Below are 15,808 nucleotides of genomic sequence, written 5' to 3' on the forward strand. Positions count from 1 at the left end.
GACTTGCGGGCCTCGAAGGTTCGGAAGTGGAAGTTGAAGGACATTAAACATGAGCTTGCGTCTGACCGTGTGGATATTCCAGACAAGACCGACCCAGGTTCTCTCTCTCTTGTGAACGCTTCCGCCACAAGCCGGATTTCAAATAAACACCACAGGAAGTCAGGCCATAAATAGAGTCTCTAGGGGAGCAAACTTAACATTTCAACAGGGAGTTTGGTTCAATGCTAAGGCTGGCTTCACACCATGCAAAATGTTGTAATTCTGTCAATGGATTATGGCGATAACGTGCTCACCTTAAACACACTCAGGATCAATCCAAACCTTCTCAAAAACAGAGCAGGGTTCCTCGAATTAAAAAAATCTTCAGTTCAGGAAAACGAAAGTCAATTTTGGAGCAGTCATTTAAATACATCCATAATATAAAAAACACTTTGTCTTGTCTGAAACTGTTTGGCCGAAATATAAAAATAATATTAGTTTAATGTTATGGGGTGGGGTAGCAAAACAAATTTGTCCTACTGTATAAATATTTTTTTAACAAAATTTTAAATAAAATGATTTTTTTAATTCTATCATAGAATTTGTATAACGGTGACACAATTTTTCAAAAATCCATACAAAAGAATAATGGACCAGTCCAAGTCTTGTTTGTTTTGCAGTCACAGTGTTCAAATGTGAAAAATTATTACATAGTTGTACAAAGTTTCCATAGGTGAAACAACTACACTTGCATTTTTTTGTCTAAACCTTAACTAATGCTGATCTGACGAACTTTTCAGGTTAAAGCAGGGTAGTAAATTTGACGTCAACTAATCTGTTTAGCGCCTAACAATCAGTGGCGTGTCAGCACTTGAAATCATTTACTTAAAAAAAAAAAAAGGCAGTTGCCATCCAGCCCAGCATCAAAAAGTGCTTTACCAAAAATTGTTAGATGTAACAATGTTCAGTGAATTTAATGTTTGGATTTTGAGCCAGTATTGCGAACTTAATGCATCAAACTGATGGAACCGCCCATTACATGAAAGCAAGCAAGCAGAACAAAGCACAACAAAGCCTCCACACACTATCCAGTCTATTGTTGGTCAGAAATTCGTTTTGACGGACGCCATCGGCATTTGGCGGACACAAGACTAATGGCGTCATTACTGGCCACGAGGTGGCTACTCTTCTGGAATTAAAAAAGCAATGACCCCAATCTGAGGAGAAAGCTTGCTGATGGAATATTGGATTTTTGGGCGATCCAGCAGTGTTGCAGCTTTTATGGCCGCAATAGGAGGGGGCTTTGGCGGCTTGGGGGAAGTATGACCACCAGAGCCCCTGATGAGAGGATACAAGCAGCCATTTGTGAACTCTCACCTTTAACCCGACCTGCCGACAGATGATAGGGTCGAGAGCGTGGGCAGCCCCTTGATCTTGATTGGAAGCTGAAAAAAATTAGACCAACGTCGCATCGTAGTGCAAGAGGGACGCTAGCTCAAAACCTGAATGGGTTTTAGCTTGTTGTGCTTTCAATGGCTTCGACATTGAGGTAAAACACACATGCCATGCACTTCCGTCATTACAGCTGATTATCCATAATCAACATCCAAATATACCGCCACTGCGGGTGAGAAAAAACAGACCTCCAAATCGGGAGCCACTTATGAAATCAGGCTTGAAGAAAAATGAAGAACAAGGTTGGAGGGGATCATGTCTTGGACGTCCCAAAGCCAATAACAAGTCATTTGGAATGTTCAGTGACATTGCCAATAATATATCCTTAAGGCAAAGGTGAAGTCAAATGTTAAATGCATACGCAATTTTAAGTAAGATAAGCCGTAATTAAAAGGAAGTGCTGGTAGAATAAAAAATGTCAGTCCCTTTGTGTCAATCCATGGAAAATAAAACCCCAAAAAGCAATTTTCTTTATGATCACAATTTTCAAGCATTTCAATTGTATTGTCTTTATTGTATTTATTATCAACATTGTGAAACATTGTACGCAATGAGATTATAGAAGGCATTTAGGGTAAAAAAATAATAGAGATTTTTAAAAGAAAAAAAAAGGGAAAAGTCAATCAGGATCAAAAGGCAAAAAATATTAGTAGTAGTATACAAAGTGTAATAGAGAAATAAACATAAGTGCAAATAACATTTGGCAGCAACAAAAAATTCCCAAATAAGTGATATGTTCTCAGTTTAATGCACGTGTTTAGGGTGGTGATGGCCCTGGGGAGAAGCTGTCTCTGAGCCTATTTGTCCCGGTTTTGAGGGACCTGTGGCGCCTACCAGGGGGCAAAGGGTCAAAGAGGTGGTGGCCGGGTTTGGGAAGGGTTATTTTATAATGTTTATGGCTTTGCTGTGGTAACTGCATTGTTTCAAGTGAATGTTTATGTGTTTAAGTTTAAATTGGAAATGGAAGTTTACAAGAAACAAAAGCATGTATGTTTCCCATTTTGTTCCTCACTAACAAAAACAACTCATGATCTGTGAATGTTAGGTACCAAAATTAGTGTTTTTATGTAAAAAGATGATGAAATGACTTTAAATACTGACATATACATGATCAGACAATGTTTCATACAAAATAAGAAATGTTCAATCTTGTGTTGTACTTTTGATGAAAACAATGAAAATGTCCTTCCGACCTAATGATGATAAAACACAACATTGAGTTCATAGGCATTTCATGAGCTTACCATGTATGAAACCTAAACTGTAAATGTCCTAATAAAACTGTGATGAAAGGTGCGAGGCATAGTTCAAGGGTGAAAGAGTTACCCGGGGTAATTGTTTCCTCGTGTTTCGTCGAAAACTCACACAAATGAGCGAACTCTACTCATGCAAAAATATCTAATAGCCGTCAAGGGTGCGACAACTTTTGAGGCCCTGAACCACGGGACTGGCAAGAGCGAACTCTTCCTATTTAACAATCAATCACATGCCAGACGTTAACGAGCCTGAGCGTCTGATCCTATTTGAAGGCTCTCAAACACGTTCTTTATCAGCAGGGGGGGCGGCCGAGCAGCGGGTAGGGGGGAACATTAGAAAAGATTCCAAGGTCTTCAGCACAAATGACCTGCCAAGTAAGAAAACATCACTTGAACGTGCGGCTAGACAGAGGAAAGTCGCTTTACCAAAACGTAATTTCACACAACGTTTGTCTGAACAATAGCATGGATCAGACCAAATATTTTAAAGGAGACGTGCAAATGTTCTGTTGATAGCAAATAAACCCCTGGTCATAGTGCCCCCAATTATTGCTGCACAAGTTGTGTTATTCAAAATACATCTAAGAATTCACTCATCCGACTTTCCTGTCAGAACAATCCCTCTTTGACCGCCTTTCCTCCTGCTGCCTGCAAAGCTGGCAGCGTTAATTGCCAGTTTGTGTTAGCATGTTTTCTCTCCAACTTACAGGAGAAGTGCCTTACCACGACTTGACCCCGTGAAGGAGAGAGTGACAGCAGGGGGGACGAAGCGCCGCGTGGCATGGCCATGGAAGGGGCATTGGGCGGGGGAGAAAGGGGGAAGAATAACACTTTGACTCGCACTAGTCTTGAACTTCTTGCTGGGTCGTTTGACTGCGCAATATGGCGCACTTTTGACTGGCAGGGGTAAAATGGTAGCCAAAAAAGTATTTCTGTCCCCTGAAATCACTGCATTCCTAGCCACTTCTCTCACCTCTCCGCCGGGCTCCCTAAGCGGTCGGCGCACCGCGGTCTGCAACCGATCTATCAAAGCCATGCTTGAAGGAAATATGTAACCTCTAAAGTTGAATTATTGCTAAACTGGGAATGTGTTTATATTCAACAACTGACAGGAAGCCATTAAAAAATGCACAATATTGCTGTACTTTTGGCACAGGATTTTAAGGGGCAACCCCCACACCCCAGAAGAGGAGTTGTTTGTCATATATAAGATGCAATGGTGTCTTAGTGTTTATGTGTCAGGCGGATTCACTGCAGCACCCCGGGTTTAATACCTGTAGCATACAATGCTTTGTGATTATGGTCAGTGATGTTTTTCGATTGATCAATCATTGCACAAACAATCCCCAATTCATGATCTACTGATTTGTTTTTATTTTCTCTACCTTTACTTTCGAAATAAGTTGATTTTCCCAAAAACACAGGTTTCACTGCCAACTACTGGGCTGAGTTAATTGGAACAGTAATGAAAGAGCTTGATTTTAACAGAATAGATGGCAAAGGGATAGATTCACCTTTTCCAATCATAGAAGGTGCTTGACAGAACATGGCCTATGATGGAATGCAATGATCAAGCACCGGACGGCTACGTACCGCACTCAATAATCATCGCCATTGAACTTGTTTCCCTTACCAAATGAATCTTCAAACAAACTTTAGCAGACGTCATGACTCAAGTCGAATGTGACCCATTTTAAAAGTATTGGTGCCGTGAAATCAGAACTGAGAAAAACATTGGTCAGGTCAGTCTTCTATGATAGCTCTTTCACTAGCACACATATTCTCTGGTTTTGGGATGATATACAGATGCAGTCCTGTTCTCTAACAAGAAGGGCTGTGAACTTCTCTCTGGTTGCTAACCTGGAGGTCAACGGGTTAAAGGTTCAGGAAGAGTAAAGTGTTTGGGGAAGTCAATGCCTATCTCCCCACATGCTGACAATAGAGGTGTCCATATGTTAAACAGGTTAACTGACTGGAGAAACTGGTAACAAATCAGAATGTGCCCTAAATGTATTACTATCGGATTAGGTGAAACATTAGCCACTGATACCCGCGACCCTAATGAGGATAAGCGGTACGGCTAATGAGATGAGATGAGATTAGCCACTGATCATAGTTACCTATTTGAAATAAAATGAATCTGCATTTATATAGCGCTTTTCAAGTCAATACTTCCCAAAGCGCTTTACAGTGTGTATGTAGGTCCTCAATTTAAAAAAAAAACAGCAATATTATGAAAAAAAACAACACAATCAAATCTAGTAATTGTAGCTAAAGATAGAGTATTAAGGGAATATATTATTGTATATATTTAGTTTTCACAAATAAAACCAAATGCACCTAGACAAAAAAGCTGGACACTACACATTGGCCTTTGCTAGATTTCCTTGACTATTACGTCTTTCCTTCCTGCCTTCCTACTCTCCTTTCTTCCTTCCTGCTCATGTCCGGGATTCATTTCTGATAAATGGCTGAAGGATGGATGGGCTGACAGAGGGCTGGACAATAATGGTTGATCTACAGGACACAAATGCAGCTACTGAGGAGATATATGGCTTACTGTGAGATCACACTCAACCAGTCCGGTAACTGATGAGATGATTTCTCATATCAGCATTAGACTGAGAAGAAAAAGGGTCTCCCATTATTTTGCACTGGACATTATATATTAATTTGATGGTTTAAATAACTAGCTGAGAGTTTGATTAGGAGAACGTCAAACTGTCCTTGGAAGTATACTTTAAATGAAGGGTCGTTTGATTTGAATTACCGTAAATTCCGGACTATAAGCTGCTACTCGCTACAGTTTAACTGTACGGGTCAGGTGTATCGACATTTTGTTCTGTGTGCATGGTTACAAAGAATGACAATAAAAGTAAATTCTATTCTATTCTACTTTTTTCCCAAACGTTCAACCCTGCGGCTTATTCAGTGATGCGGCCAATTTATGTAATTTTTCTAACAGCCGCCAGCGGCGCTCGAGTACAAAAGGTAAGATTTAGACCGGTGGAATATATGCGCCGAGGAAGACTGCAACTTCTTAGCTTGTGCACAAATTAAATTAGCGTAGACATATCCTCATCATGCAAATTGCAAAAAGAAAGGCACATGACGTAGCTTCCAAGCTAAAAGCAATCGAGCAGTCCGATAAACAATGAAACAGAGCTACTGCACGTAAACTTCACTTTGCGAGCGTGTTGCTAGCGTGTTTTTGAATAAGGGAGCGTGGGACGACATCTATAGCAAAGTCTCTTTCCCATATTGGGGAAGGCGACTTTGATGACGTCAGTTATAAGGAGGAAGATGAGGACGGTTTACCGTGGTTTCTACGAGTACGGTATGTTTTTTTAACAGACCCGTTTACTGTGTTGCGAGCGTGTTGCTAGTAGCGTTTTGCTACCCTTCACAGGCACGGTTTGGGATGAAAGTTATAATATTATAATTAAAGCTTTGAAAACTCTCTTGGTGTACCGTCTTTCTTTGTAAATATGTGTAACCGATGTATAATATGTATTTGCACCTGTATATTTTTGTAATGTATATATTTGAGACACTTATTCTGATATGTTTTGCGAATTAAAAAAGAGGGGCGGAGCAAAGGCGGGCTGACGGGAAGTGGGGTAAAGGTGAGTGAGACCTGTTGTCGTGGCGGACAATAGTGGATATACATTTTTCCCACCCTTACCTTTGGAAATATAGACTTTTTTTCCTTGAATCAGTTTCAACGGGTACCCGGACTCTGCAGGTCTGCATCAAACCTTAAGTACCGGTATTATTTTCTGATCATTTTGTCGGCTGTGGTTTTTGGACTGTGTACTTTACATTCAGTTACAATCGCGGGACTCAAAGCGGGGTTTGGGCTAATTTTGTGATTGTGTTGCATGTTTTAATGTGGGCGCATGCGGCTTATATACAGGTGCGGCTTGTGTAAGTACAGAATCGGTTTTCCTCTTGAAATGTGGTGGGTGCGGCTTATAATCAGGTGCGCTCTATAGTCCGGAATTTACGGTATGTAAAATATATCGAATACATTGTTTAACTTAAAATAACTAAATTTGCACAAAAGTACAGGCGAGAAAGTGTTCTGGTTAATGAAAATATTACAAATTAATTATATTAGATAGCTTGTATTTTTTTAATGGCCGAATGTTGACATCTTCACTATAGGGAACATTCAGTTTTGTTCCAATTTATACCGAAGCAAGCCAACTTCTGCTTATCTTTTCAAATACAACAAAGAACAATTGCAATGGAATCATTTCTTTAAAAGGGGAATGAACTCAAATAAATAATTTTCAATGTTTTTATATACCCTACTTCGTAGAATATGAAAATCCACCCATATTTTTTTAACCATGACAGAGGTAAGGTAGCCTCTTTTTTAAGTTAAATAAGCTAACCCCCCAAATCATTTAAAATATGTATACAAAAAAAACAACATGTAAAATAAAAATGAAATAAGTTTTGAACAGGTGACCTGGCTCATTTTGATAAAAATGTTCTTCTCTCTGTAATTGAGGAGATTCTCTCTGTGGCGAGAGGCATTGCTACAATGCATGCTTTATCCATCATTAAACAGATTGTGTTTCTTCAGGGCCACGGTCAAAAGCTGAAAAAAAGTAGTATGTGTGTGTAAAATGCCTAGTTTAAGATTACACATTTTGCAGGAGCATTCTAGGAAGTTTTCCAGTTTGCAGGGTTTGTACACTTTTTATATGGCCAAATTTAAGGACTTTTATTTTAAAATCAATGTTAAAATTTCTCCAGTACCATTTTAGGAAGAAATCCCGTTTAAATCAAGTATTTTGCAGATTCATAAATTTTTCTGTGATTTCCAAATGTATTTTTAATCTTACGTGTGCATTTATCAAGACATGATTTATAGATCTTGGGTATATTGTGAATATATTTGTGGATCTGAACAATTTGTGTGTAAATATTTTTTAGTGAAATCTCTTCCGATATAGGTGTAGGGTAAAATGTGTATACTATGTAGCTTACGTTTTTAGTTACAGGAAGTTCTTTCCATTACAATTTAAACTGGGAAATTCTGCCTTAATTTTTTGCATGGCCCCGAATGAATTTCCATAATTGATAGATAATCCTTGCAGTCATTTCACATTGTTTAGATGTAGCATGCACCTGTTCTCTTGGGCACGACGCAAACGAGTTGATGACGCTTATAGGACAATGCCATATAAACTAGTGCCAGCTGCTGTTAATTATGAGGGAAGAAATGCAATGGCATAGCGAAGCCCCCAGAGAGCAGTGTCATATTCATTTTTGGACAAACCTGTTGAGCAACCATGACAACAATTTTAACTATTCACAACCAATTCACTCAAAATTCAAGCACTTTTCAATGCTTGAAAACACAACATTAAAATTCAAGGATTTCAAACAACCGTATGATCCCTGAGTTTGGTTTGAATGCCTAGAGCCAATACGTTTTCTGATGATTAAGCAGACGTGGAAAAGTTGGAAGTGCAGTACAGTATTAAGCCATCAATCCTCTTTGTTTGAATAAGTAGCAGTACAAAAGTGTTCTAATCAATATAAAGATGACAACTAAACAGTTAATGGTCAAAATGGGCCTTTAATTGGTAGGCCCGTGGTCCCAGTTTAGAAAAGATCTGGCAATCAAAGAGCGCTTTACCATCGCCTCTCAATCGTGCGACGATGTGGCGGCCTTTTTCAACTCTCTCGAGGGTCCCTGATTAAAAACTGCTCAGAAGTCCCTTGCCTACTGACCCTTCACCCGAGCTCCACTCCATCTTGACGCACGGGAAATTAATTAAAATTTCACACAGAAAGAGTGAGATCGTATCAAAGATGAGGTGAGCTTGGGAATCCATCAAAAACATCATTCCCCCACACCCCCTTCTACTAAAGATGGCTGCTTGTGCTCTTCCTGTGAAAGAAATGGGCACTTCCTGCACTGGGAGGGAGGGGCCAGCTAAATGACATCATCAATCACACACAGGAGAACAAACACACACAAATGATTACATGCAGTAATTTAGCCCAGAGGAAAGTCTGCCCTAGCGTTTCCCTTTCTCTTGCGCACAATAAAATTACATTTGCATTAGCTGTGAAAGAATTTGGCCCAGATGATTTATGGAAGCAATCAACACTACGTTAGCCAATCTCGGTAGTTCCCCAGAACAGTGTGTGTGTGTGTGTGTGTGTGTGTGTGTGTGTGTGTGTGTTTGGATGCCCCAGCGCCCGTGCTCACGTGTGTGCGTGGTTAGGTTGGAGATGGCTTGGCTGAAAAGGGATCATAGCCCGACTATGACCAAAGTGAGGGAAAGGGACTAAAGCAGTAGGGCCTGGCTGGAACCATCCCAGAGATTCCGCCTTTGATTAGATTAGCATTAAACAACACTCTGACAGATATGACAAATAGCAGCATTAAAGCCCGTCATTCCCAACTCTATCTCCCCATACTCTCTGCCGTTATATAATGGTCCTTGTTGAAGGAAAGGGTTAAAAAGCTGGAAAGGCATGAAGCCAGATGGCAGGTGCTATTTATTTGGAAAATTAAAGCTGATAAAATAAAAAAGGAAAACATGGTTTGCTGTGAAGTGCCATATATGAGTTTTTTTTATGTTTTCGCATTACCGTGCAGTAAATCGAGAAAACCCTTATCAGTGAACCTTGTGGCTTTAGAAAAAATGAACTGCATTCCTTCCCAATAAAAAAACATAACTCATAGTTTTCATATGACAGTGATTTGTTAACAATTTGGAATATGGCTATAAGACGATGCAGTTGTTAGTGCTGGTGCTCGTTATGCTGGGTACTTGTGTAATATGTCACCACTAGATTTTGCAGTACCACACATCACAAAGTTCGCAATGATAGCTCCACTTCTTAGAGCAGGGGTGCCCAATGCGTCAATTGTGATCAACCATTTGATGGCAACAACAGTGTGGGTAGATCGTGAGGCAATGGAGGACCCTCTGTCCATTTGGATGGAATGAAGGTTTATTACGTAATTCACAGCAATGCGGGAGTAGCGCAACTTGAGAGCAGCCTGGTAACAGATCCGTCCACTTCTGCGGCAACCCTTTCATAATAGACAAAAACCCACGCCTCTCTGGGCCTGCATAACATTAACAAAGCGGTTAGAATAGAAGTTGGTCACAGTTACATATATAAGTTGGAGTCAAATGGTTAAAATGAGCGGCTAGAGCAAAAAAGCAGAAGATAATATGAAAAGTGATACAAACAGGACTCAGAAATAATCATCTTAAAGGGCCCCACAGTGAAACTGCTGTGCAACACTTCCCTCCCATTCATACAGACAACAAATGTAAAAGCAAAGCTGGTAAGTTGGAGTTGATTTGACCTCTGGTGCCGACTTAAGTCAGAACTGAAGCACATAAACAGACTGTCCCTACACAAGGCATAAATCATGAATTAATGAACTGATTTTTTTGAGAGGTTGCTCCCCAATGCTGGGTGTCCAAGTCATGTTCTTCACCACGCTCCTTTTTACAGTGTTGTTGAATCGCAATATACTGACAAGTAAAAACCTTGTCAAATATCATGTGTCCATAAATCTTCCAAATGTTTCCCTTCTTGGATAAAAAATGAGGAATGCCGCTCCTTCAAAAATGTTTGATGAAAGAAAATGATATGGTCTGTGTAGGAGGACAAACATGATGCAAATTGTGCTCAACATTTTTCCAATGAATATATTTGTAATAGTTTACATATGCAGTATGTGTTGCCTTCCTTATAAGGCTTATATAAAGCTTTTAATTTTGTGATTTTTTTATTTATTTTAGTCCAATATGACTCAACATTTTGATTTGCAAAGCTTTGGTTTAAACGATTAAGAGCATACTTTTCTTAGCTGCATTTGGATAATGCAATGTCCTCAGAGACCATTTGTTGGAATATAGTAAGTGCTGATAAGCACCAACAAAAATAGTAAGCCACCATTGCATCAAATTCAGATTGACAGCAGTAAGAGAGCATGCATCGGTTGCGTGATGCTGAAAGAGTATCCCACAATGACACTATTGACATGGGCCGTCATCAATCCGCTCGCACTGCCTTATGATCCTGGAATTAGTATTCATGAATGTGGCGGCAGGCTAAATAAACTTGGCACCATAAGGCTCCGGGAGACAAGGGCTAATCAATGCAAAGTACTATCAAATCGACATTATCAATCCTCCCCGGTTTGGGCTCATGAGAGGCGCCGGGGGATGGGGTCAAAGGGGACATAGACGGGTCACCCACCCTTGACCCATGCGTCCAATATCCGCAAGCAGAGGTGCATTCGATCTGGTTTCTTGACCATCATTGGGGGACGGGGCCCAAGCGGAAATGGAGAGATAAGTGACTGGATGGCTTTAAGTCCTGATTCTGTTGTGGTGGTGGATTTAGTGTGCTCAAGGTGAAGCAGATAAATATAAAACTATGGCAAAAGGCATCTGAGAGAGGAGATAAAAAAGCGGGACTTGCCTGTGAACAAAGCAGCATAACTAGCTCGACCACTGAACTGCTGGACTTCATGCACACCAGGCCTAGGGAAAACACAAGTAGACAGAGAGCTGGTGTTAGTTGACAAAATGGATGTCTTTGGCCGCAGGTTTCTCATGCTCACTTTTGTTGGGTCATTCAATATAAAGGAAATGGGGTTGCAATTGCAACTCATATACTGTATGCATATTTAACCTCGATATCACAATTTTGATAATTTCCAAAAATAAAAATGTGTTGGATTATTTTTCTCCCCAGTTTTATTTTTTGGGTAAATGGCAAATTAAAAAAAACACACACACACAAAAAAAAAAACAATGAAAACAAATTCTTTATTACATTGAGACCTAAGCCATAAATAGTTTTAGGTTGAAGTTGGGCAAACAAAGTTGTAAAAACTGAAATTTAGCTGTGAAAAAAAAATACACTGGGTGAAAGGTAGGACCATTTGGAGTATCAGGTAAATGTAATAAACAGCATGACAATAAATAAATGTATAACATTGAAAAAATACTTGAATAGCTTATTTGAAACATCTCAATTCAAAAGGTCATATTTTATAATTACAGACGCCTCCCGATTATAGTACATTCGACTTACGGATTGCTGCACATACAATCATTTTTTTCAGGATGTCGAAAAAATATCCAGACGTTGCTGTAAGTTAGCTTTTGGATTGTGTGCACCTTTTTCCAAGTAGAGGACAGTAATGTAATGCTTCTTCCCGCCGCGTGGCACTGTGAGAAGTCACCCAGCATCCACACCGAGAAGAAATCCGGCTACTACTTCCTGGTTCGTGTGTAATCATAACAATGTGTACTGTATCGCTAGCGCACTAAGAACTTTGCCGTTTTTTTTGTTTAATACCTTGTGCATCCATTCAATATGGTTGGTGTAAAGTGTAAAGAAGAGGCGAGCTTTTTCTTTTGAAACGAAAGTGTAATAATAAAGCTTGATGCATTAGAGAAAATGTCGCAAGGCTTTTTTTCGGCCACTTTTTACCACAGAAAAGGACTTCTTCCAAAAGTAAAACCTCACTTTATTTATCTTTATAGAGCATATTATTCCATTTAATATTTAATTTTTAGTACAAAACAATACAGGTTATTTATACAAGCGATAAACATACTTATATAAACCATAAACATACAAAATATAGCATTGAAGCAACTTACAAACAAATTAAACTTACAAACGATCGTTCGGAACCTAACTAGTTCGTAGGTCGGGCAGCGTCTGTACTATTTTTTTGAAGTTTTGCTCCAAAAAGGGAAACCAAAAAAAAGCAGGATGACAAGTTCCCACCTCACAAACCTGCTACTTGAACATCAAATACACCCACAGAAAATACTTTTAAAGGGATTTTAAAACACTATGTTTTTCTCAATTATCCCCTATCATATCCCCAAGGGCTGTGACATCACCAAATGACAACAAAGACTCGTAACAATGGCGGGCACCATTGAAAAACTGACAGCGATCGTAGTAAAAATCGATTGTATAGCAGTTATTTGTGTTTGTATAAACTGAACTTTGGTTACCGTGTCGCTGGGGGACATCTGGCTGTTTTGTCAGAGTTGTGCACTTGGATCAACAAAATCTGCAAAAGGTAAGTTTACATCCAGTCATGTAAAACTGGCATTGTTTTTTTTCTTTTTGGTGACTGTGACTTTTCCTTTTTATTTTTTTCTGCATGTCTTGCAATTAATATGATATTGTCCAGATAACTCCTCTTTGCCGTCCGGCCTAAGGCTTCCAGATTTTGTTTGGTCCAAAATAGCCCCATTAACAGTTGGCTTGCCCGCCGTAACCATTTAGTAAATTTGTTCGTTGCCATGGCCATTTTTTGTCGTTGGCTCCTGGTTATCCTAGCTGCTTATTGCATGCTTTTGGTCGCCCAGCCTCTTGTTTTTCTGCTGATCGTCCTGGTTAGCCCATTTTAGCAGTCGGCTAACATGCCGGGTCCCAGCTGGTTTAGCCTCTGTTTTTCTTTTTTTTTTGCCAGTTCGCCCAATTTTGGCTGCTTGCCATTTGTTGTACTATTGCTGCACCCACAGAACTTAGGTATTCTCCACAAAAATTACCAAGACTTGGCTTAAAATACTCCAAACCTTTATAACTAATTAAAATGTAAACCAATATGGTGACTGGCCTACTAAGGTACTTTTGTTCTTCACATGACGTCACAGCTCAGGCTGTCAAAGACGAGTCAGGCTGTCTTTAAAATGGATTATACTGGAAAATAATCGGAAAATAACTATTAAATATAAAGAGGTAATGTGCAAAAGGCAGCACGGCGGCGCAGTGGGTAGCGCTTGTGCGGCACAGTTCATGTCATGGGAACCTGTCGTGGGTTCAAATCCAGCTCTAGACTTCCTGTGCGGAGTTTGTATGTTCTCCCCGTGCTTGCGTGGGTTTCCTCCGGGCACTCCGGTTTCCTCCCACGTTCCAAAAACATGCATTTCAGGTGAATTGGCCGGTCCAAATTGTCCCTAGGTGTGAATGAGCGAATGAGTTGTCTGTCCCTGTGTGCCCTGTGATTGGCTGGCAACCAGTTCAGGGTGTCCCCTGCCCACTGCCCGGAGATGGCTGGGATGGGCTCCAGCCCCCCCGCGACCCTAATGAGGATAAGCGGTACGGCTAATGAGATGAGATGAGATTATGCAAAAGATAACAGGTACTATTATCTCACATTTTTTACGTTTTAGAATATGGGTATCCTTTGAACAGGCTAAATAATCAAAAACAGCAGAGAGGACAGTGCCTCGTGAATGAGAATCTAGTCAACAACCTTGCTCCTTTTCTTTTAGTGCATATTGTAATTTGGTTCCCAGTGGTTACGTTTTTTTTTACTCAAAATAAAATAGCACAACCATTCTAATCGGTAGTGTTTAGTGAAGGCAGTTCATGCAGTGCTTTAATAGAAGAGTAACAAACATCCTGCCATCTGTAAGGGCGCGGCAAGAATTGATGCAACTAATGAGCTGATGTGATGCTAATGTAAACTAATACATATTTGAGCTTTGTATTACAAGTCTGACTTTAGCTGGCATATGTCCCCTATTGATCCCTAATGGCCAAGGACAGAGCTAGAGGCAGAGATCAAGGGGGCCAACAACGAAAAAGGGGGACACGGACATGTACAAACACAGAGCTCCCCTTGCATGCATTTTACATAGTCATCCCCCTCCTGAAACAATCAATCAACTTTCCATTTTGTTTGGTGGCAGTAGACATCCCAAACACTGCTATTAGGAGCCTGGCCTCTGACCTGGGCCCCTGGAAATCTTCAAGTGCTGCTACCGGCTCATCACACTGCTGCATTAAAGGGAGCGCTAGCAGCGGGGACAAGCTCGACCACTAAGGTGCCCATCCCAAATCTGAATGTTAGCAATAGTTACTTATTTTTTGGGGGTAAGTTAGATTTTTTCCTAAATATGGGACAATCTTTTAAACAAAACTCTTAATTGACATTGAAAAAATGACAATACATTTTAACAGCTGCATGTGCAGCATTGGTGATGGAAGTTTTGGTCACACAATTATTTTCAAGGAATCCTCATAAACTACGTATTTAAATTTTGGTCATCTATCCTATATAACATAGGATCCGAATAGTTTTACTCTCAGTTTTGATTTTTTTTTAATTGTATTTTACCAAGCACACAAAGAACCCACTTTTTTTATCCAAATAACTCCTGACAGTTATTTTGGAATTTTACTAAAATCATCTATTTAAAAGAACGTTCACTTTCAAAATAATCAATAATAAGAATCATTTTTTGGGAAAATAATTGACAGTATATACAGTGTTTATTTTTAAACAACAAATATGTTTAGGATAAGCTGTCGGCCGCTTAAAAATTGTAGGCAGGTTATAAATGGCCTCCTATCAATAGTTTGGACACATGAGTGGTAAAATGTCGGTGATTTTGTGAAAGTGCATTTTTCATCCTTAAAGTTGAAGGTAGATATGATCAGTTCAGATTGGGGATAGATTTAGAAACCACAAAAAAACACAGCTGAAACAAAGTAACATCTTCTGTAAGATTAAAAGCATATAAAATATTCATAAATATTATAAAAAGGTTTCCCTCCAATGAAACATCTATTTTCGTTGTGAATTTTAGATTACAATCAATCTCTCACCATAATAAAAGTCCACAAAAAAGAACATATTGCTACCTCATGCTGCAATGCAGGAATGTCTGAAATGTTTACCTTCTATTTGGAAAAAAGTGGACTAATATATTGAAAGAAATTCAGCATTTGTACACTTTTTTATGGTAAAATTCAGGCACTTTTTAAAGGTAGGTTGCGTAGTAGAGTGAGTTTACGCGCATGCTGGTTGTTTTCATTTATTCGAAGATGAAAATGGTCAAATTAAGTCCAAATACCAACCCAAACCACAAAAAGGATTAAAAATGAATAGTTTTTTCAAGCGCTCCGAGGAGAGACACGCACGTGCACGCGGGGGACAGGCAGCAGCTTCACAAAAGCTGGCTGCAATAATGATTACAGCCAGAAGATGGTGTAGGTAAGTAGATTATTTTAAGTTACGAACAAAACCCTTTAAAAGCTCATTTTCCCATTTCTCCAGTACCAATAAAATATCATTATGC

General features: G+C 39.6%; 1 protein-coding gene across 5 annotated transcripts in view; it reads right to left on the minus strand.

The window, feature by feature from the left end:
• The window catches only part of lrba (LPS-responsive vesicle trafficking, beach and anchor containing), a 283,083-nt gene that overhangs the window by 188,034 nt on the left and 79,241 nt on the right, over positions 1 to 15,808 (minus strand). For all 5 annotated transcript variants that reach the window (XM_088342023.1, XM_088342026.1, XM_088342025.1 and 2 more), the window contains exon 33: positions 11,169 to 11,230. In XM_088342023.1, the coding sequence (XP_088198149.1) occupies positions 11,169 to 11,230 (62 nt within the window). The remainder of the gene's footprint in view (positions 1 to 11,168; positions 11,231 to 15,808) is intronic.

Source organism: Urocampus carinirostris, chromosome 8 (assembly GCF_059441175.1).
Source record: "Urocampus carinirostris isolate Australia breed hairy pipefish chromosome 8, RoL_Ucar_1.0, whole genome shotgun sequence".
In the NCBI taxonomy this organism is placed as follows: Eukaryota; Metazoa; Chordata; class Actinopteri; order Syngnathiformes; family Syngnathidae; genus Urocampus; species Urocampus carinirostris.